This window comes from Aethalodelphis obliquidens, unplaced genomic scaffold (assembly GCF_003676395.1).
Source record: "Aethalodelphis obliquidens isolate GAN/ISIS:26980383/991018 unplaced genomic scaffold, ASM367639v1 scaffold13, whole genome shotgun sequence".
Classification (NCBI taxonomy): domain Eukaryota; kingdom Metazoa; phylum Chordata; class Mammalia; order Artiodactyla; family Delphinidae; genus Aethalodelphis; species Aethalodelphis obliquidens.
The window spans coordinates 14,868,061-14,891,548 of NW_020837957.1; the positions used below are offsets into that span (position 1 = coordinate 14,868,061).

Consider the following 23,488-nt stretch of genomic DNA (forward strand, 5'->3'; position numbering starts at 1 on the left):
TTTTTTGGCTGCATTGGGTCTTTGTTGCTGCACGTGGGCTTTCTCTATCTGCAGCGAGCGGGGGGATACTCTTCATTGTGGTGTGTGGGCTTCTCATTGTGGTGGCCTCTCTTGTTACAGAGCATGGGCTTCAGTAGTTGCGGTGCGTGGGCTCAGCAGTTGTGGCTCGCAGGCTCTAGAGCGAAGGCTGAGTAGTTGTGGCGCACGGGCTTAATTGCTCTGTGGCATGTGGGATCTTCCCAGACCAGGGATCGAACCCATGTCCCCTGCATCGGCAAGCGGATTTTTAACCACTGCGCCACCAGGGATGTCCCTCACTTGACCATCTTAAAACTTTCTTTATCCCTACTTTATTACAACTCTCTCTTCTTCCCTCAGATGACTTTCTTTAAAAGCTTAAATTTACTATTCTATTTTCATATCTCTCTTATTGTTCAATTCACTGGATTCTGGCTTTTGCTTTCATTGCCCACAATTCCATCTACATCATAGGATTGTTGTGAAAGATTAAATGAGGTTATATGTATTAAGTTTTAGAATAATGCTTGCACATAGTTAATGTTTGAGTGCTTACTATGATTAGCTATAACTACTGAAACAAAAATCATTCTCACTCTAGTGGGTACTTTTCTATCACCCTTCTTGACTTTCCTATATCCTTCATGAAACACTGTCCTCCTTTTGGTTTCGGGACACCAGTGATATCAAGATGTTTTCAGCTCCAAGTAACAGAATTTCTTTAACAATAAGACCAATGATAGATGGTTCTAATATTGATTAAGGGATGCAACAACACTATCAAGGACCCAGGCTCTTGCTTTCTTTGTACTCTAGCATTCTCACTGTGTCACAGATGTTTACCTTCAGGATTGTAAGATAGCAAGCACCGTAGTTTAATCATCCCAAAGCAGAAAGGCAGTCGGTGCTGGGGTTTCTCTGGGGTAGGTATCTCTTTATGGGGAAGACAGTCTCCCCCAGAGTTCCCCAAAGCATTTCACTTACATCTCATTGGCCACCCCTACCCCAGTCACTGGCAAAAGGAAATGTGATTACTATGATTGACTTAAACTAACCATGAGTCATTCCCCAGGGGCTGGCGGAGGCACTGACCTTCCTTGAGTTCATTACTCTATTCTGGAAGAAACTAGATATCTGTTATCCAGAAAGAAGATAGGAATGGCTTTGTGGTTCATAATCAATAGTGTCTGCCGTACCATTCTCACCTGGTTGATCTCTGATTGTTCCTTCTTAGTGTTTTTCATTTTTTCCTCTTGATTGATGTGTCCCCTAAATGCTGGTATCCCAAAGTTCTGGCTTTGATTCTTTCAAAAATTATTCTTCTACCCTTTAAAATAACACCTGTGTTATGATCTTTTCTAAATCTTTATCTCCAGCTAAAACTTCTTTCCTAAACCCCAGTTTAGAATATCCAACTGTCTCCTGGACATCTTCATCCACATTCAATTCAATTGAATATTGTTGTGCTAGGTTTTTAGGAGTCAAAAAGTAAATAAACCTTGCCCTGTATGATCTTACATTATAGTTGGAACAAGTTATTCCAACACAGGTAGTAATTAGGAAGGCAGTTTTATCAAGCAATAAAATTTTCCAAGTATAGAAGTAGCATAGGGACTTCCCTGGTGGCACAGTGGTTAAGACTCTGCACTCCCAGTGCAAGGGGCCTGGGTTTGATCCCTGGTCAAGGAACTAGATCCCACATGCATGCCACAGTTAAGAGTTCGCATGCCACAGCTAAGACCCAGCACAACCAAATAAATTAAAAAAAAAAAAAAGTAGCATAGGTGAAGAGGTTATAGGAAACTAAATGGAACTCATCTTTTCTTCAAATGTACTCTTCCTATATTCTATACTTTAATTAGTAGCACAACTCTGCATACCTTTGGCCTAATGGTTAGGATTCCGGGCTTTCACTGATGTGGCCTGGGTTCACTCCCTGGTCAGGGAAGATCTCACAAGCCGCATGGCCAAAAAAAAAAAAAAACAACAACAAAGGGGCTTCCCTGGTGGCGCAGTGGTTGAGAGTCCGCCTGCCGATGCAGGGGACGCGGGTTCGTGCCCCGGTCCGGGAAGATCTCACGTGCCATGGGGCGTCTGGGCCAGTGGGCCATGGCTGCTGAGCCTGCGCATCCGGAGCCTGTGCTGCGCAATGGGAGAGGCCACAACAGCGAGAGGCCCGCGTACTGCAAACAAACAAACAAACAAAAAGAAAACGAAGAAGAAACCAGGGCAATCTAAAATCCTTCCAAATCCCCCACATAAAGTTGGTTGCCAAATTGTATGTATTCTACCTCTATTAAATTTGCCCATTTGTCTTTTTATATCATAGTCATCATACTTTAGGTCCTTGTAATTTTCTCATTTCATTGAATTATTCACTCAGTAAAAGTTAATTGAACAGCAATGTATAACAAGGCTTTATACTAGGAAAATGTTCTAAAAAAAAAAGAAAAAAACCCCAAAAAACAAAAAACTGGGTTGTAGGGAGGCTACAACCCAGTGAGTAGGGCATAAGCAAGCAGATGGTTATGTAGTTGTGATAAGTGGTAGAGATACTGAGAAAAATGTGGGAACTTGTGTTCAGCGGAACCTAACCCAAGTTGGGATCAGATTTGCCCAGTTAGAGACTGAGTCTCCAAGTAGTACTAAGCTGAGTATGGAGTGGGGAAGAGGGAAATACACACATACATACACACCCCACTCAATTTATACATACCAAAGAAATATTACTTTAAAGACATTATTTTGGGTGACTGTGTAGTTTTCATTTTGCTGTTGCTTAAAAATAATTTTTTAAATGATCATAATTAATTTAGATTATCAGTAGTAGTACATACAGTTGATCCTTCATATTCACCAGTTCTTTACTTTCAAATTTGCCCAATCACTAAAATTTATTTGTAACCCTGAAATCCAGGGTGCTTTATTGGCCATTTGCACATGCATGTGCATGAGCTGAGCAGCAAAAAAAATTTGTCTTATGTTCCCAGCTGATATCCAACAAGGCAGTGCTTAGCCTTCTTATTTCAGCTCTCTTTAACAAGTCTTTGTAGTCTATTTAGTGCAGTTTTGCATTTTTTGCATTTTCGTGCCTTTTTTTTGGTGATTTTACTGTTTAAAGAGATGTTTGAATGTGGTGCTGAAGTGCTGTCAGACGTTCCTAAGCGCAAGAAGTCTGTGATGTGCCTTATGGAGGGAATACATGTGTTAGATAAGCTTCATTCAGGTAGGAGTTACACTGCTATTTGACCATGAGTTCAGTGTTATAATAAATAAAGTGTCTTCATTACAGAAATAAATGGGAAACAAGGTTATGTGTTCATGAGTTGACTTAACCCAGCATTTCCCTTAGGGGCAATGATTCAGTATTTGCTAAAATTCAGCATTCACGCAACTTTATAGAATATAAATATGTTAAATAATGAGACAGGATAAATTTGACTTTGGGAACCAGCCAAAGTCATTTATGGCCAGGAGTGATGAGTTAGATGGTCAAGCTGAACAATATAGAGGTATGATTAGAGGTATGATTAGTTCTGTTAGATTCCAATGAGAAATTGGGGATAGGCAAATATAATTTAAATACTGCATGACTCAGCTCAATGGCATTAATATTAATCACTATATTGATATGGAGACTTTTATTCTATAAACATATATGGGGTGCCAATGTTCCAGCTACAGTCTGAGCACTGTGTTTTTCTATCTTTGCAATGGGAATAAAAAAGCAAGACTAATTTTAATTGGAATGACCATCTAGATTCCTACAAGGTACTAAGATCCGTTCTTTATATTCTTTACATTTGCAGTATGCGGTTTTCTAAAATTGTAGTTAAAATAAAAATTGAAACCATTTTACCCCCCATTTACAAAATTTATCCTTTTGATTTAAGAGAAAAGCAAATTGTTTTTTCGCAAGCTAATAAAACTCTGAGTTGTGTCTAAATCAGTAGTTTCCAAACTTGAGTGTCCATTAGTGTCACACTAAGGGGTGGGGGTGGGGTTTAGGTCTCATCAAAAATGGAGATGCTGAGACAGCGTGCCCCTCTTGATAAACATCTCACTTCACTACCCTAAGTTTTCTAATATATTCCCCTTAGCGAACATGCCCAGGTTGAGAATTTTAGTTTACAAGTTTTATTTTACCATCAGCCAGGCTGATGTTTTATAAGCTTAAGTGTTTACAGTGAAAACTTTTTTTTTTAATTTGCTAGATATAACAAAATTTTATTGTGTTCACTGCTGCTTTAGCCTGCCCTCTCCCTCCAGTTAAAGGATAATTTGTATAAAGCAGGGGTTGGCAAACATTTTCTCTTAAGGGCCAAACAGTAAATTTTTAGGCTTTGTGGGCCACACAGTCTCTGCTACAACTACTCAACTCTGCCACTGTATGGGGAAAGCAGCAATAGACAATAGGTACTATTTTATGTTTATATTGTATGGGAAGGGATCATGACTTAGACTGTTTTGATCTCAGTAACTGTTGCCTTTACTTGCTGATTTAGCCTAATAATAAAAGGCTATATTTTAAAATATTAAAAACTCAAACATTAAAACCCATCCACTTAAATTATTCTTGAAATCCTACTTTTTCTTTTACCTATAAATGTCCTCCTTTAAGCAATTACAGTACTTTGGGCTCATTGTATTTGGAGTTAGGCAGTCGATGGCCTAATTTTATAGCAGTTGGTGGATACTATACAACAAGTTGGCTTATTTTATACATGTGCTAATACTTAATATTTGGTACGTAGCAATAAAGTCTTTGAATCATATTTTAGTCTCCACAGTAGCAGAGGTTTAATTATTTATGCCTTCACAGGTGCAACGTATTATAAAGATATTTCATACTTAAGGTTAGGTACTGATTTAAATTTAAAATAAATCATTTTAGGGACTTCCCTGGTGGTCCAGTGGTTAAGACTTCCAGGGGGCATGGTTCAACCCCTGGTTGGGGAAGTTCCGCATGCCATGCAGCACGGCCAAAAAAATAAATCATATTATTGAGTTGTAAACAGTTGGAGAGCTAAACAAACTTGCGAGATAATCAGTTTATTGCAATCTTGCCTAAGAGCCTAACAGTTTGGTGAAACAGCAGCTTATCCTCTCCTTTCCTGCTTTACCTCTGGGCTACAATCATTTTTTTTTTCCCTCTACTACTTGTCTTACCCTGAGGAGCTGTTGGTTTCACTTTGGCCACAGAGTGCTCTCCTCTCTGGCCAGCCAGTTAAGTTTTCCAGGTGATTCTGATGCCTTCCCTAGCTACTTGTGAGAGGAGAAACTTTAGAAAAGAATAAAGTGAAAATCGCATAAATTCCTCATTTCCCAGTGTTGCTTTTACTTTCAACACTGTGAAAGCATATACTGAGTGAGCATGTGTAAATAGAACCATCCCCACTACTTTACCCTAAAAGTAAAGTATTACTTTGAAAAAGTCCTCACAAAAAGTCCTTTTTTTGCAGATGAAAAATGGGATGTTTTGTTTTTCAACTTTACTGAGATATAATTGACAATATTGTAAGATATTTAAAGTGTGCATTGTGAAAATTTGATATATGTATACACTGTGAAAGGACTTCTCCCCTCTAATTGAAACATCCATCACCTCACATATTTATCTTTTTTTTTTTTAGCTGTGCCCCGCAACTTGTGGGATCCTACTTCCCCAACCAGGGATTGAACCTGGGCCCTCAGCAGTGAGAACTTGGAGTCCTAACCACTGGACTGCCAGGGAATTCCCTCTATCTTTTTTAAAATATATAATGCTTCACGAATTTGCGTGTTATCCTTGGGCAGGGGCCATACTAATCTTCTCTGTATTATGCCAATTATATGTACAGCTGAAGTCAGCACTGGAATACTATTTTATGAGTAAAAATGAACTTTTTAAAAATTTTATTTTATTTTATTATTTTATTTTTTTGCGGTACGTGGGCCTCTCACTGCTGTGGCCTCTCCCATTGCGGAGCACAGGCTCTGGACGCGCAGGCTCAGCGGCCATGGCTCACGGGCCCAGCCGCTCCATGGCATGTGGGATCCTCCCGGACCGGGGCACAAACCCGCATTCCCTGCATCGGCAGGTGGACTCTCAACCACTGCGCCACCAGGGAAGCCCAAATTTTATTTTATTTTTGGCCATGCAGCATGGCTTGTGGGATCTTAGTTACCTAAGCATGGAGTCCGAACTACTGGACCACCAGGGAATTCCCAGAAATGAACTTTTCTTTATTATTCATCTGTTAAGATTTGGTTTTCCCTAAATATGCATGTCAGAGATGTGTATGTATGATATACTTAAGTTTATAGGTTAAGGTTTCTGAAAAGTTGGATCATAGCACTGGGAATTGGAAGGAACCTCTAGATCTACACTGTCTAATACAGTAGTCACTAGCCACATGAAGGCAAGTGCCTGAAATGTGGCTGTCTGAACTGAGATGTTGTGTAAGTGTAAAATTCACACTGGATTCTGAAGACTTAGTACAAAAAAAAGAATTGTAAAATATATCTTACTGATAATTTTTTATTGACTACATGTTGTAGTATATGATCTCTTAGATTTATTGAGTTAAATATATACATTATTAAAATTTCACATTTCTTTTATTAAAATGTGGATTATAAAAATGTTTCAGTAACACATGTGGCTTGCATTTGCAGCTCACTTTATTTGTAGCTCACTGCTGGACAGCACTACTCTAAGTTATGTGATCTTTCAACATGATCAAATACCAATTTACAACACCTATTTAAAGTGACCTAGAAACTCTATAGTTTCTTTTGGCTTTCTGATTCAATATTGAAAAATATTGTACAGACACTTTCTTTTTTTTTATTAATTAAAAAAAATGTCGGGGGGGCCACACTACGCGGCATGCAGGATCCCAGTTCCCCCACCAGGGATTGAACCCACACCCCCTGCAGTAGAAGTGTGGAGTCCCAACCACTGGACCACCAGGGAAGTCCCAGAACACTTTAATTCTAAGATGTTAGGAAAGTATGAGATTAGCTCACTGTATATTCATTAGTCCTGTGGTAAGCTTTTCAGTAACTTCTTATAAAAGAGGGTTAGAAAGAAGGGCAAGTTATTATTGGGCTATTTTATTAGGAAACTTTTTAATATCACCACAGAATAAAATCAGTTCTACACTCCCCAAAAAGGAAATGCTTTTTTAAAAAGCAGAAAATATTTCTTATGCCTGGGTATCTCCAGATAACTCTAGTATTTTTTATAAAATGATTAAAGCAGTTTTATTTATTTTAAAGGCATGTACTTTAAAAATTTGTTTTAATATTATTTTAAATCTTTTTTTGGGTAAATACTGTTAAATTGGTCAAATTGAATGTGTAAATTCTATTATAGTGCTTTGTGCCAGGAAAAGTATTGTAAAATCAAGCAATGAAGGACTTCCCTGGTGGCGCAGTGGTTAAGAATCCACCTACCAATGCAGGGGACACAGGTTCAAGCCCTGGTCTGGGAAGATCCTACATGCCGTGGAGCAACTAAGCCCGTGCGCCACAACTACTGAGCCCACACCCCACAACTACTGAGCCTGTGTGCCAAGAGCCCATGCTCCACAACAAGAGAAGCCACCGGAATGAGAAATGAGAAGCCCATGCACTGCAATGAAGAGCAGTCCCCACAATGCAGGGGACATGGGTTCGATCCCTGGTCCGGGAAGATCCCACGTGCCGTGGAGCAACTAAGCCTGTGTGCCACAACTACTGAGCCTGCGTGCCACAACTACTGAGCCTGCGTGCCACAACTACTGAGCCTGCGTGCCACAACTACTGAAGCCTGCGTGCCTAGAGCTCATGCTCCGCAACAAGAGAAGCCACCTCAGTGAAAAGCCTGTGCACCGCAACAAAGAGTAGCCGCCGCTCACCACAACTAGAGAAAGCCCGTGTGCAGCAACGAAGACCCAACAAAGCCATAAATTAATAAATTTGAAGTACACATATAGTACACCAAAAATTTTAAATAATTAAATAAATAAAATACACAGAGAAGACTGGCACAAGAAAAAAAAAGCAATGACACAGAATCAAAACTTGGGAATTACTAATATAACTATAGTGATTAAAGTACTGGGAAATTTAGGCGGTATAGACAGTATTCCAAGGCGAATTATGATTGATAAAGCTCTTCTTCCTATCAACTTTTTAGGTTAGTTCGACATCTTTTACTGGTGCTCTTGGAAGCTTACAAATATTAATGAAATTTTTTACCTTAATAGAATTAATTTCACTAGCTTACTAAGACAACTAAAAAAGTAATTTCACTAGCTTCAAAGTAAATTGGCACTTAAGAAATGAAGCAAGCTTTTGAATAAAGTTTATTTCAAAGACCTAACAAGTTAGCACTTTTTTTTTTTTTAGCACTTTTTGAAGAACATGAACGAGCAGTCATTAAGTAAAAAAGTGACATTCAAAACTTTCAGCAATCTGACCGTAACTTTTATCTGTCAGCTTCCTAAATCATACGATTTAATCTGACCACTCTTTTTGCTGTATCAAATGATTTTATGCTTTTTGCTTCTGGCCTTTGAGTTCTTGGTCCAAATCACAAACCCTCCCCCTTCCTCTCTTTCTTTCTAAATTGTATCAATCTTTCAAGATCCTCACTTTTTTTTTTTCTGAAACCTTTCCCATCCCCACCACTCTGCCCAAAATGAGCATATAATTAACATTTGTATAGTATTTTACTTTTCGTAAAGCCCTTTCCATATTGTCTCATTCTATATGTCAGTCTAATGAGGTGGATGATGTTATTCATTTTGGAGAATAAGGGAATAATACCTGATTTTTCCAGAACTTTGTATAAACGCTGAGTAGCAAAACTAAGAATACTGGAACCAAATCCTCTCATTCCAAGTTTGATGCTCTTTCCTCTCTGCCTCAATGGTCCCTTTACTCCTATAATAGTTACATAACACCTATTTGGCCTTTAATTGTTTACTGTCTTTGTATCAAACTAATTTGATTGTCAGCTATAGATTTGAAGGGATATGTACAGATTTGTACATGGGGAATGGGAATAAATGGAAAAGATGATGAGAGCTGAATACATCTCGATAATAGAATCAAAGAGGTCATTAAGAACTCCTTACCAGGCCATTTGCTTTTCTGAAAGCATTATATTTTTTAAAGTATGATACCCAGACTTTCTTCTTTTCCTCTAGCCAAAATAACTACCTACCCTAGTGCCAAAATTTTAGTATAATTTTTAAAAGGGAGCTAAAAAGAGAGGGCTTCCCTGACCACCCTGGCTAAAGTAGCCACTTTCCATCTCTGTCTTAGCAACATTTAAAATTTTTCTTTAAGGTACTTCAAATTATCTGAAATTTTATTATTTATTTTTTAACTTGTTTATTGGTTGTCTTCTCCCACCAGAATATGAGTTGAATGAGAGCAAGGATATTGTCTGTCTAGTTTATAGCACGTAGTATGCACTCAGTAAACATTTGCTGAATGATTGAGATACTTTATTAATGGAGAATGTTCCCTATGGTCATAGCCATCAGATACTATAAAATGGGCACTCACATGCTATTATTGACTGCCTAATTCCAAATTCAAGTCCAAATTACTGTAGTTACCCAAAGAAGGACATTTATCGTTAAGAAAAAAGACAGGGTTTCCAGAACAGTTTAATTTTAAGTAGATGGCATTTAATGACTTAAAGACACTTGCCTTAAGTTTGCTTTTTCTGTTTTGTAAACGTGGATGGAGTAAGAAATGAATCTTTTCAAAAATTTTTAATTTTTTTCCCTAAAGTTAAAGTTGCATTTGTAACCATGACAAAATTTTTAGGTTTTATAACTTATGCTCAAAATTTGAAGCCTTTCCACAGGAATGAGAATATAGAATCTAAGTTCCAAACTAGCAGTCAAGCAATTTGCTATAAGAAATCTATGATAATGATTCCTCAGTGCTGGAAGGAGTTTTAGGAAAGTATAAAATGTAGAGGTAAAATATATTCTATTATTAGATGGCCATAGTTTGATTATATGTAATTATTTAGGTATTATCTAAAACGCAGGCCAAATATTAGGACACCAGCCTGGTAGTACTCCTTATGTTAATATTGGAACAATGTCTATTTAAGTATTGTTTAAAATATCTTAACTCAGGCTGGTGGTGCAATGGTTAAGAATCTGCCTGCCAGTGCAGGGGACACAGGTTCAAGCCCTGGTCCAGGAAGATCCCACATGCTGCGGAGCAACTAAGCCCGTGTGCCGCAGCTACTGAGCCTGAGCTCTAGAGCCCATGAGCCATAACTACTGAACTCACGTGCCACAACTACTGAAGTACGTGCGCCTAGAGCCTGTGCTCCACAACAAGAGAAGCCACCACAAGGAGAAGCCCGCACACCGCAACGAAGAGTAGCCCCCGCTCACCGCAACTAGAGAAAGCCTGCACGCAGTAACAAAGACCCAACACAGCCAAAAATAAATAAATAAGTAAATTTAAAAAAAATTAAAAAATATCTTAACTCACTATTAAATTGCTAGCCATTGAAAAGCTCTTTGAAATCTTATCACTACTTTCAATATCAGATGTGTGTGCATATATATAGATTACATATGGGAAAGCATACGGAAGTGTTTGATAAACTGTAAACTAATATATAACTGTTATTATTACAGAGAAGACATAGCACAGTTTTGTTGTTGTTGTTTTTTGGCGGTACGCGGGCCTCTCACTGTTGTGGCCTCTCCCGTTGCGGAGCGCAGGCTTAGCGGCCATGGCTCACGGGCCCAGCCGCTCCGCGGCATGTGGGATCCTCCCAGACCGGAGCACAAACCCGTGTCCCCTGCATCGGCAGGCAGACTCTCAACCACTGCGCCACCAGGGAAGCCCCACAGTTATTTTTTTAATACTAAGAGACTAAAATTCAGTGATGAAGGTCTGAAAAGGGAACATGGCAAGGGGCATGATCTTAGAGGATGCCTGCCTGAGTCCTTTGGGGGTGATTCTGGTAGTTACTCTAATGCATTATACCAAGTAAAATTTCCTCAGTAAAGAGAGATGATTGGTCAATAGACCTTCAAGTGGTAGCAGAATAGTTTGTATAGCTTAAAATAATGAAAACAACTTATATGTATACGTCATTATATAAATTTTAGTGCTTTCATGTGTATTATTTGATTCTCACAATAACATGTGTGAGATAGGAATTCAAAGAAATTAAATGATTTGCCTAAATTACCTACTAAATGGCAGAGCTGAGATTAGGAACCAAGCATTGAAATGCTTAAGTCTTTATTATTTAACTTATACTTTAGACATTTGTAGCCCCTTTATGCTAGTCCACTAGTAGGAATTGACGATTCAGTGATAAATAATAGTTTTCCCTAGGCATCTTTCAAGTAATATAGTACGATTGAGGTATATGAGGCAGCAACAGAAATCAAGGCTGGAGGGATTTTCTGACTCTCAAATCAAAGATATATATTTTAAAAATATAAACACAACTTTTTATCCATTTATTTTTAAATTGACAAATAGGCTTTATTTTTTCGATCAGTTTTATGATCACAGCACGATTGAGTGGAAGGTACAAAGATTTCCCATAAACCTCCTGCTTCTAAACATGCATAGCCCCCCCCCCATTATCAACATCTCCCACTAGATGGAACGATGAACTTATATTGATACATTATTATCACCCAGAGTCCGTAATTTACATTAGGTTTCACTCTTGGAGTTGTATATTCTATGGGTTTGGACAAATATATAATGACATTTGCCTACCATTCAGTATTATACTGAGTAGTTTCACTACCTTAAAATCCTCTGTACTCCACCTATTGATCCTTCCCTTTCCACTAACCCCTGGCAACCACTGATCTTTTTATTGTCTCCATAGTTTTGCCTTTGCAAAATGTTACATAGTATGTAGCCTTTTCAGACTGGCTTCTTTCACTTAGTAATATGCACTTATTTAAGTTTCCTCCATGTTTTTATATGGCTTGATAGCTCATTTCTTTATATTTTCTCGTTTTTAAATTTATTATTTTTTTCTGCCTGCCAATGCAGGGGACACGGGTTCGAGCCCTGGTCTGGGAAGATCCCACGTGCCGCAGAGCAACTGGGCCCGTGAGCCACAATTACTGAGCCTGCGCGTGCGATGAAGAGTGGCCCCTTCTTGCCACAACTAGAGAAAGCCCTTGCACAGAAACGAAGACCCAACACAGCCATTAATTAATTAATTATTTTAAAAAATTATTATTTTTTAAACTCATTTCTGTTTAGTGCTGAATAGTGTTCCATTGCCTGAATGGGATTTTACCACAGTTTATCTATTCACCTACTGAAGGACATCTTGGTTGCTTCCAAGTTTTGGCAGTTATGAATAAAGCTGCTATAAACATTCATGTGCAGGTTTTTGTGTGGATGTTGGTTTTCAACTCCTTTGTGTAAATACCAAGAAGCACGATTACCAGACCACATGATGGATGTATTTTTTGTAAGAAATCACCAAACTTTCTTCCAAAGTGGAAGACATTCCTGTCATCAATGAAAGAGAGTTCCTGTTGCTCTACGCCAGCATTTGGTATTGCCAGTGTTCTGGATTTTTGCCATTCTAGTAGGTGTGTTATGGTATCTTATTGTTTTAATATGCATTTCCCTGATGACATACATTGTGGAGCATCTTTTCCTATGCTTATTTGCCGTCTGTATATCTTCTTTGGTGAGGTGTCTGTTAAGGTCTAAAAAATGTTAACCCATTTTTTAACTGAGTTGTTTGTTTTCTTATTGTTGAGTTTTGGAGTTCTTTATGTATTTTGGATAACAGTCCTTTACCAGATATGTCTTTTGAAATATTTTCTTCCAGTCTGTGGCTTGCCTTTTCATTCTTTTGACAGTGTCTTTGTCAACAGAAAATTGTAATTTTAACGAAATCCAGCTTATGAATTCTTTCTTTCATGAATTGTTCCTTTGGTATCATATTTAAAAAACATTGCCAAACCCAAGGTCATCTAGATTTTTTCCTATGTTCTAGGAGTTTTATCATTTGCATTTTACGTTTACGTCTGTGATCCATTTTGAGTTAATTTTTGTGAAGGGTATAAAGTCTGTATCTAGAGTCATTTCTTTGCAAGTGGATGTCCAGTTGTTCAAACACTATTTTTTCTCTATTATATTGCCTTCAATCCTTTGTCAAAGATCAGTTAACTATACTTACATGAGTCTATTTCTGGGCTCCCTATTCTGTTTTATTGACCTTTTTGCCTTTCCTGATCTATTGTTCTTTCACCAATACCACACTGTCTTGGTACGGTATTTGAAATACACTGCATTTGAATACAATGGATGCTACCTATATGATGTCTTAATGATTCTAAATTTAACAGAGAGTCAAGATGAGTAAGTAGAAAATAACTGGAATATTTGGAAAAAGCCAATTCTTCTTAGTTGGATAGCTTTTCTGTGAGTGGATGTATATGCTTGTAAATAAGGGCATTTTGTTATACATATGGTATAGTAATCATTTTTCCAGGAAAAAATTCTTCTAGTTCATATGATGAAATCATTTTTATCATTACAGTAGCTAACACTTGCATGGACTGCACTATCCACATTTAAGTGCATCAAACATTTATCTCATTTAATCCTCATAACAGCCCTGCAAAGTAGGTGTTAATGTTAATCCCATTGGACAGATAAGGAAACTGAGGCACAGAACGGTTAAGTCCAAGGCCACACAACTAGTAAGTGGTGTTGCCAGGATTCTAATACAGGCAGTCTGTCTCCAAAGTCTGTGCTTTTACCTACTACACTGTCAATATTCCCTGATAAACCTTAGCAGATTTTATAACCACTATTCAAATATCTCAAGCACTGTTAACAAGGTATAATAGAGCCTCAGTTTGCTTATTCTTGGATAAGAAGTATCAGGGAATGGAAGTCATAATTTACTAATATTAATACTAAATGAGATCGCTTCTCGGCCTTTTGGCTAAGATCAAGTGTAATACTAAATGAGAAATTTCAGTTCTGAATGTACCGAATTAACTAAATATTGACAGAAAAAGTTTTCAGCAGGAACAACGGTAAACTATTAGAAATCATTTGTATTCAAGTATTGCTGTGATGATCTAAATTTTAATAGTAATTTCTTCTGAGACTCTAGAAGGCTTACTGTCTTTCTCTGTACTAATTTTCTTGTAAACTGAGAAATGATTTGTGAATTGAAGAAATAAAACTTACTTTTTTATTGTCTGTGAATAAAGCCAAAGTAGAAGGTGAAGATTGTATCAGTTGAATGACTAGTTTTATACTTTCAGGGTTTTTTTTTTTTTTTTTGCGGTACGCGGGCCTCTCCCGTTGCGGAGCACAGGCTCCGGACGTGCAGGCTCAGCGGCCATGGCTCACGGGCCCAGCCGCTCCGCGGCATGTGGGATCCTCCTGGACCGGGGCACGAACCCGTGTCCCCTACATCGGCAGGCAGACTCTCAACCACTGCGCCACCAAGGAAGCCCCAGGGGGTTTTTTTGTAGTTAAAATACTATTATCTTTAGCTCTCATTCTCTAAACATGTTTAATATTTAAACTGTGGTGATAAAATCAGAAAGGACACATACTTCTGTAAAAATAATTTCTCTGTACTTATTAAAGCATAATATCCCAAATAAGGACGTTTTATTAAAGTTATTAAAAATGAAATGTAATGTCATTAGAATATTTACTTAATTCTGGCCCTCGACTCCCTAAAAGAGAGTGATACACTTCCCTCAAATATATTATTAAGCACAAAAGTTTTGTTGCTATTAACTTTTATAAACAAAATAATAAACATACTTAAGTTTTATGATTTTATTGAAAAAATTAAAATCATTTCTTTAAAATACATTGTAACTTGTCTTTCAGTTAGAGATGAACCACGTCTACCCCAGCATGAGAACTTGACCTTGTAAACTATAAACATTAAAAAGAAGAATCTCACTCTTTGTAATTTTCTTTTAATAAAGGGAAGAGAATTGTGTTTTCATGGAATAATCTCATCAATGTTTGAGTAATAAAAATACAAACACTAATTTCATATCCTTGTTAAAAATATAGCAGCCTTAAAGAAATTAAAGAAAAAAAAAAGGGTGTTCCTAACTCGTTAGTTTTTGTTCTCTTCAAATTTTCTGCCACACATACACATACCTATAAAATTAAATAAGCACTGATTTATGTGATTTTTAAACAGTGTTTCAAATAGACTTATTATGTAATTTTTTTGTTTTTATTTTTACTTTTAAAAGCACACTTATTAGATGAGCTTTGCTTACATCTCTGCTCCATTTTCCCTACAGGCTGCCATTACTTTTTGCTTTACACACTCTATTTTTGTCATGATAATTATTTACAGGGATGACAATTGCTCTTGCGCCCCCCCATCCCCCCCAAAACAACAACCCACATTCATCTCATCTCAAACAAACTTGGATGAAGAAGATTGAATGTAAAGTGATTGTGTAATGGATTTTCAACTTTTAAGTGTATGTAAGAGTAAAATGTCTCTCAAGTACTATGTAGTATAATAATGACCACATTGATCCATTACCCTATTGCGTGTAATTGCAATGGGTATATTTGTATATATAATTTTTTCTTTGAATTATTTCTTAAGAAATTTCCAGGTATATTTACAGTGCTTCTAAAATCATTTTAAATAACCATTCCCAAATGTTTGAAAGAATTATTTACACTGCTCATTTTACCAAAACCTAGCTAGATTATTTTACCAAAACCTAGCTAGATTATTTTACTATTTAAAGTCTTAAAATTATAATTTCTTCCGTATTAACTTGGAATTTCCAAGTTGAGGGGAATTCTTGCATTTCAACACTACTACTATAATCCTTTTGTGTGCTTATGATATTTGAAAAAAAATATGAAAATCCTTTATCACCGTTCTCTATGTGTGAAGAGCCAGATTTCTTTCCATTTGTTAACATGTAATGCATTTTTCAGAGATGTGAAAGATCTAGCCTTTGGGTTCTGAAATCAGTTAATATGTCAAGTCCTGATAATATTTCTGGCTCTTTGAAAAATGAAAATGATTGAATCAGATAAGAATCTGTTTTTTTTTTAGTTCCCAGCATTACCCACCAGAACAATTCAGAATTTTCATATTACTATACCAGTGTTCTTTGGTAATAAATATTTAAAGGAACTCTCTTGGAAATTAATTCTAGAATAGATGATTTTTATTATATTTTTACTCTACTCTCAATGCTGATCATTGCGCTGGATTCCAACTTGCAATATGCTTTTTTAAAAAGCAGGAGTCTTAAGGTGACTTTGGATATTAGCATTTTTCCTTAAGTTTTCTGGATTTGAAAGTTTATCTTTTGACATTGACTATTCCTTGGTGGGACTAAAAAAAATTGCTGAATAGCTGACAAACCTCTGTAACCTGTAAGTAGGCTAGATAAATACGATACCTTTCTATACCAAGGTGTTTCTAGAGTTTTGAGAAATAGTAAATCCTAGCTGTCAAAATGCACAAAGAGGAACATTATGAAAGAATTGCTGAATCATTAATGTAAGGCTGATTGGTGTATAGAGTAGGTGTTCCCATATTTTTAAAGGTTAGTATGTGATCACCACCCTTTCTTTATACTCTAAACATACAGGTACATTTACTTTTTCTCATAACTGTTCTGTTTTCTTTTAATTTTACAGACTTAAGATATTCAATACAGTGCTCTGTACAATTCTTTTGACATTTTCTTATGTCACACTAACATTTAGCAGCGATTACCTAAAGTGGTATGATAGGAAGGTTTTGTTTTGTTTTGTTATTTATTTATTTATTTTTGGCTGTGCTGGGTCTTCGTTGCTGCGCTCAGTCTTTCTCTAGTTGTGGCAAGTGGGGGCTACTCCTCATTGCGATGCACGGGTTTCTCACTGCGGTGGCTTCTCTTGTTGCAGAACACGGGCTCTAGGCACGCGGGCTTCAGTAGTTGTGGCATACGGGCTCAGTAGCTGTGGCTCGCGGGCTCTAGAGCACAGGCTCAGTAGTTGTGGCACACAGGCTTAGCTGCTCTGCTGCATGTGGGGTTTTCCTGGACCAGGGCTCAAACCCGTGTCCCCTGCATTGGTAGGCAGGTTCTTAACCACTGCGCTGCGCCACCAGGGAAGCCCAGGAAGGTTTTTATTTTATTCTTTTTTCTTTCTGTGTTTTCCAAAATCTTCAGTTAGCATTTATATTTATAATTAGGGAAACTGTGGGTTTTTTTGTTTTTGTTTTGTTTTGTTTTGTTGCGGTACGCGGGCCTCTCACTGTTGTGGCCTCTCCCGTTGCGGAGCACAGGCTCTGGACGCGCAGGCTCAGCGGCCATGGCTCACGGGTCCAGCCGCTCCGCGGCATGTGGGATCTTCCCGGACCGGGGCACGAACCCGTGTCCCCTGCATCGGCAGGCGGACTCTCAACCACTGTACCACCAGGGAAAACCGGGAAAGTGTGTTTTTAAAAGAAAAAATATCTCTCATATTATGCCTCATAAATAGCATATCCAGATTTTAAGCTGATCCAGTTAAAGTCTTAAAAGAAACATGAGTTTTTACTGTCTGTAACCTGATACTTTCTCCTATCATTCCTGAAGCAAGACAAAAATTCTTTAAATAGTGACCCTAGGAGTGGGGAGGGCAGATCTCATTCTGTTTTAGTTGAAGTAACTAAAATCAGATATGAAGCTTTCAGAAGTTATTAGTTTGCCTGAACTATTAACTCTTCTATACTACAAAAAAAAGAGTTAAAATCATCAGCTAAAGTCATATTTAAGTCCTTTACTGACTTTAAAACCTTGCTTTTGATATTTATGATATGTAGACTTTTACAATGCCAAATTCCTGGCATTTCTGATTGATAGACCCTAGGAATTTTGAAAATGACACAAATTATTTGACAATTTTAATTTAAACAAACCATATTTTAGTATTGTATACCTTACATTTGAATAACTTGAAGTTGAGATTAATATACCTAAAATAAGTATTTTTATTTGTATAATAACTTTAACTTATTTTAATGGTAAGATACTTAATGGCTATAATGATTTTTTTGTTGCTTTCTTACCTAGAATGGAGTAAATAAATGTGTAGTTAGGACATTCTGTGCTGAAATATTGGTTTCTTAATCCACTTGGCCTCTTAAAAAGGACATAAAAATGGTAGAGCCAGAAGGAAAATGAATAGTTAATCGTGGAGGAGGAGAAAACCCAGCTCAATACTTTGACTAGAGGCAGCTGGGGAAGTGACGTCCTGTAGCATTTGCTGTTCTAGAAAGTACAGAGACACGTAGTGAAAATGGGAGGATCTAGAAGGAGGCCGTCTCCTGTGTAGTGTATATTTATCTGTAAGTGAGCTGGTGGGGAAGGAATTAAATACAGAGACACTGTCTGCGTGCTGCCTTAAGACAGCAAAGCTGAATTGCTGATTTGCTTTAACTTTTAAAATACCCAGCTTGGTTTATTTTTCTTAGAATCATTGTATTGCTAAGACTGGGGACGCTGTTTTCTTTCACAAAGGGAATCTAAGTTCATTTCAAGGCATTCGAAATGGGGAAAGACTATTATTGCATTTTGGGAATTGAAAAAGGAGCTTCAGATGAAGATATTAAAAAGGCTTACCGAAAACAAGCCCTCAGATTTCATCCGGACAAGAACAAATCTCCTCAGGCAGAGGAAAAATTTAAAGAGGTCGCAGAAGCTTATGAAGTATTGAGTGATCCTAAAAAGAGAGAAATATATGATCAGTTTGGGGAGGAAGGTAAGTATTCAGTGTACATCTTTCTGGTTCTCCAGCTCTGTCTCTCTTTTTTCTCTCTCAGCCTTCTGGTTATTAAATTAAATTCTCTGACATTTCAAAAGTAGAAAGACAAATAATGGATGAAAACAAGATTTCATCTCTGATCATATGAATGAATGTTATATAGCTATGAATGAAATGTATTTGTTTGCCTTTTTTTGGATTTTGACATTTTGTAATATGTATATTCTACCATTAGATTTATAATGTTAACATTATATTTGAAAAGAAACCTTAAATTCCCATACTCATTAAGAAATTGTGTCAAAAGTCTTATGCAACCTGTTTTGTTTTCTAAAGAATTTTCTGTCAGAACCAGTAAAGATTCTTTAGTCATTTAAAATCTTAAGATTGGCAGTTCAAATTCTGGGTAGTTTATATTTTATTCACAAAAACAAAAGAAGTTTTTTGCCTTTCTTATGGCAAAGCTAGTTTAAATTAAACAGGACAGAATCGTCTCTCTGAGAAGCCGAAGGCCCAGGCATTTAGCTGTAGTTGTTTTTGGCATTCTGCCTGGAGAGGAAAGAATTTTCCTGATGTCATAAAATACCAGAACAAGTTTTTAGCTTAATTGTAAACAGTAATTGTGTGCCAAGAAAATGAGATCTCAGAAATATAATTTTTTGACCTAAAATGGCCACCTAGTTAGAACAATTATTGATTTACTTTAAGGTAACATTATTTCTTTTAAAATTTTACTATCTAGGTATAGAGGAAGGCATGATAACTTCCCTTTCCTCTCCCTGCCACACTTTTGTTTCTTGGATTGTGAGATCAGAAACTAGTTGAATACAGTAAATGGGAATAATTGAAGATTATCCTTTTATCATTCTGGATTTTAAAGTGTTTATCCATCATCTCCATATAATTGTAGCTATAAAGTAAGACTATTTTAAATCGCTAATTTAACAACAACACTTCAATTTCTACAGGTTCTGGGATTTTCAACGTTTTATATCAGGACTAAGTTGTTTTATTACTAATTTTTCTCCCCAGATGTTTTTTTTTAAATCATTGTAGTTATGAAAACTTTTTTCGGGTTTTTTGCTTCCTTTATTGCATTTAATGTTAAATTTTCCTAATTAGAAATATAGCCTAAAGTATAGTGAAGTAGCGACTGCTTATTTTGAGTTAAAACATTAAATTTAGATAAGCAGGGTGATTGTGTAGAGGGTTTTTTGTTGTTGTTTTTTGTTTTTGATCTGAGTTGCCCCAAATTGCAGTTTCTGCTGCCAGTTTTGGTGTGATGAGGACCTGCAGTGTCAGGTTCTTACAAAGTAAATATTGAAAAAAGCAAATAGTGGGCAGTTCAATCCTGTTGGTTCCTTATGGCCATACTACTCAAAATACTATGATTTGGTTCTTCTCAAAACCTAAGCAGGATTCTGAGATACTACTAACCATATACTACTCTTTCTGAAGAAGTTATTTTGTAATTTTGTAAAGAAATCTACAAACATGCAGTAACACAATAAATTCCCATGAAAAAGCAAATATCCACTGATTTAATCCCCATCTCACAAATAGCTCAAATCTCTCTATAACTAAACCATAAGATTCAGTGTTTACTAAGGATATTTGCAGAATTTTCAAGTCACCAAATGATACATTTTTCTTGGCTTAATATTACCTCTTAATAGTGTTTTTCTTGGGTGATATTTCTCCAGTTTGATTTTTACTGAGCATCACCAGTGAGTGAATTTAAAAAAGACTAAAACAGGATCATGTGTGTACCCCAAATCTTTTTTTGTTCTTGACTCAGGTAATTGATGTAAGCAATAGATGTAATAGGGAAGAATAAGTTTTTTAAAGCATTGAAATATATTATTCAGAAATATCATTCTCTAGTTATGTTACTTTAAAATACAGTTAAATGAAAGTTATTCGATTATGTTTTAGAAATTATCTTCCTTTACAGAAAAGCATTATATTTACTTATCCTTTATTTAAAATACCTGGTTACGTATACTGTTAAAATGTGGGGAAATACTTTTTGTCTTTGCCTGTCATTGATCTGTTTGTGCCTGCAGGCCTGGTTCCATAGCCCTATGTGTTTCTCTAGAAGTAACATAACAATAATTTTAGGACTGTGGGGCCATTACTAATTTACCTGATATACTTTTTTCCCCCAATTATTGCATTCTTTTGCAAGGCCTGAGACTGTGGAAATAAGGAACCGTGAACTGAGAATTGTATGAGTTGAACATGCTAATTTATATATTTAGGACCTACCAGAACCAGTGATCCCAGTATATTTGTGTTTTGAAAATCTCTAATATCCACAATTTTATTTTTTTTATATCTACTTGGTTGTGTTTTTTTTTTTTTTTTTAATTCATTTATTTGGTTGCGTTGGATCTTTGTTGCTGCTCGCGGGCTTTCTCTAGTTGCGGAGAGCAGGGGCTCCTCTTTGTTGCGGTGCTCAGGCTTCTCACTGCGGTGGCTTCTCTTGTTGCGGAGCACCAGCTCTAGGCGTGCGGGCTTCAGTAGTTGCGGCGCACAGGCCCAGTGGTTGTGGCTCTTGGGCTCCAGAGCTCAGGCTCAGTATTTGTGGCGCACGGGCTTAGTTGCTCTGCAGCATGTGGGATATTCCCGGACCAGGGATTGAACCCGTGTCCCCTGCATTGGCAGGCGGACTCCTAACCAGTGAGCCATCAGGGAAGCCCCTCTAATATCCACAATTTTAAATTCTGAGTTTTTTAAAGGTTGAATAAAAATAGAGATGTTTTGAAAGTATCATATGACCCAGCATTTCCACTCCTAGGAATCTGTAAAAGAGAAATGAAAATATAGGTCCATAGAAAGACATGTACGTGAGTGTTCACAGCAGCACCATTTGTGATGGCCCCAAATGAAAAAATCCGAAAGTATCATCTTTTAGTGAATGGATAAAATGTGTTGTATATGTATACACACACACACACACACAAATACTACTTAGCAATTAAAAGAACTGATTTAATAAAACATGTTACTAAATGGAATAACCTCATGAACTATGCTAAAAAAGTCAGATATAAATGACTACATATTCTGTTACTCCATTTATATGAAATGCATGGATAAGGCAGATTTATAGAGAAAGATAGCACATCAGTGGTTGCCTAGGGCTAGAGGTGGGAGCAGGGATTAACTACAAATAGAAATGAAAGAACTCTTTGGGTTGATGGAAATGTTTTATAACTGGATTGTAGTGATGGTTGCACAATTCTACAACTTCACTAAAACTGTATATTTACAATGGGTTAATTTTATTGTATGTAATAAATAAAACTATTTTTCCATATAGAGACGTTTCTCCATAGTTGAATCATTTGAAACAAAAAACAGAACTACAGAAATTGAAAATTGGATTTTGATCCAGTCTCTCCCCTAAAGTTTTAGGTTTAGTTCTGAATTGTTCCGTGATGTCAACAGAAGTTTATATTAAAAGACTTAAAAAAAAAAAAAAGATTTTCAATAACACATTTTCATAGTAGTCTAGTTTTCTAACATTTCTTTTTCCTTATGCCTTCTTTTTTTATTGTTTATGTTTTACTCAATAACTTAAATACTGAAAGTTAGTATTTATATGATCAAATTTGTGTTTAGTATATTAATCTTTATACTAGCTTGCAGCTTCTGTTCTTCATATAGTTAATCAACTGAATTTATTTACTATATATTTTTTTAAATGAGTATTTACTCATTTTTTGTATTTTTATGAATCAAAGCTGTCTAAAGAATTTCATTATGCTAGTTAACTCTGTAAGTATTTTTTATAAATCTGGGTTCTTACATATTAGATCTCCTTAAAGAAAGTTTTTAAAGTCCTATAATTTTTTTTCTTTGAAATCCTAATTCTTCTCCAATGCTGCTGCTTTTGATAAACTTTTAATCAACTAACTAACGGATATCATTGTTATGGATAGTATCCCAGACACATAATTGTTTCTGGATTGCAAATTGGTTGATTGGTTGTTTTTTAAATAATAGCTGTCGGTACAGCATACATAAATGTTGACTCTGGGGTGCATTTCTTGCTCACACGAGTGATGATGATGTCTAGAAAAAATTTTGGATAGCAGAGGGAATCTAGCTGAATATTAAAATTTTCCATGAGCAGTCAGAATGTATGTAGTGAAGAGTTGACTCTGTAGTTGATGACAGGCTTGTTCCAATTCAAGTGCCGGGCAATGCAAGTGATACTTGCATAATAATTCATGTTGTATTGGTGTGAATTTTGGTAGGATTTTTCTCAGTCATAGAGGATACGTAGTTGACTGTTTAGTGTCAAAGCTGCATTGTTAGCTGTTAGCTTTGATAAACGTCACTTCAGACAGTGTGTGAATCTTCTCAGCGACTCTGTAATCCTGATTGAGTTACCATTTTTGGCAGAGGAAGGAAGGGCTTTTAGAGAAAAACCAAACCCATGATGTAATAACTTAAAATGTTGTTCTTTCTTTTCATGAATCCATTATAGGTCCAAAACATTTAGATTTTGTCTTGTAGAGGGTTAGACTGGGCAGGCTAATTCACTCAATTTACTTTATTAACTCTGTTAAATTATTATACTCTATTTGTGGGATGAAAGATGAAGTGATTGAAATAATTTAGCATTGGTTTAATCACATTGGTAATGACCTTGAGTTATATGATATATATATATATCATTAAAAAAATC

At 36.5% G+C, this 23,488-nt stretch overlaps 1 protein-coding gene and 1 pseudogene across 5 annotated transcripts in view; one reads left to right on the plus strand and one right to left on the minus strand.

The window, feature by feature from the left end:
• DNAJB4 (DnaJ heat shock protein family (Hsp40) member B4) overlaps positions 1–23,488 on the plus strand; it is a 41,059-nt gene that overhangs the window by 11,817 nt on the left and 5,754 nt on the right. Inside the window, exons 1-2 of one of the 5 annotated variants that reach the window (XM_027114148.1) lie at positions 12,166–12,611; positions 18,546–18,786. The exons of 1 other annotated variant lie outside the window; for it this stretch is intronic. In XM_027114148.1, the coding sequence (XP_026969949.1) occupies positions 18,576–18,786 (211 nt within the window). In that variant the 5' untranslated portion in view covers positions 12,166–12,611; positions 18,546–18,575. Of the gene's footprint in view, positions 1–12,165; positions 12,612–18,070; positions 18,787–23,488 lie in introns of those variants that run through there. 3 more of the 5 variants (XM_027114149.1, XM_027114150.1, XM_027114147.1) reach the window with 3 other exon arrangements.
• LOC113624624 (uncharacterized) lies at positions 5,770–5,869 on the minus strand (annotated as a pseudogene).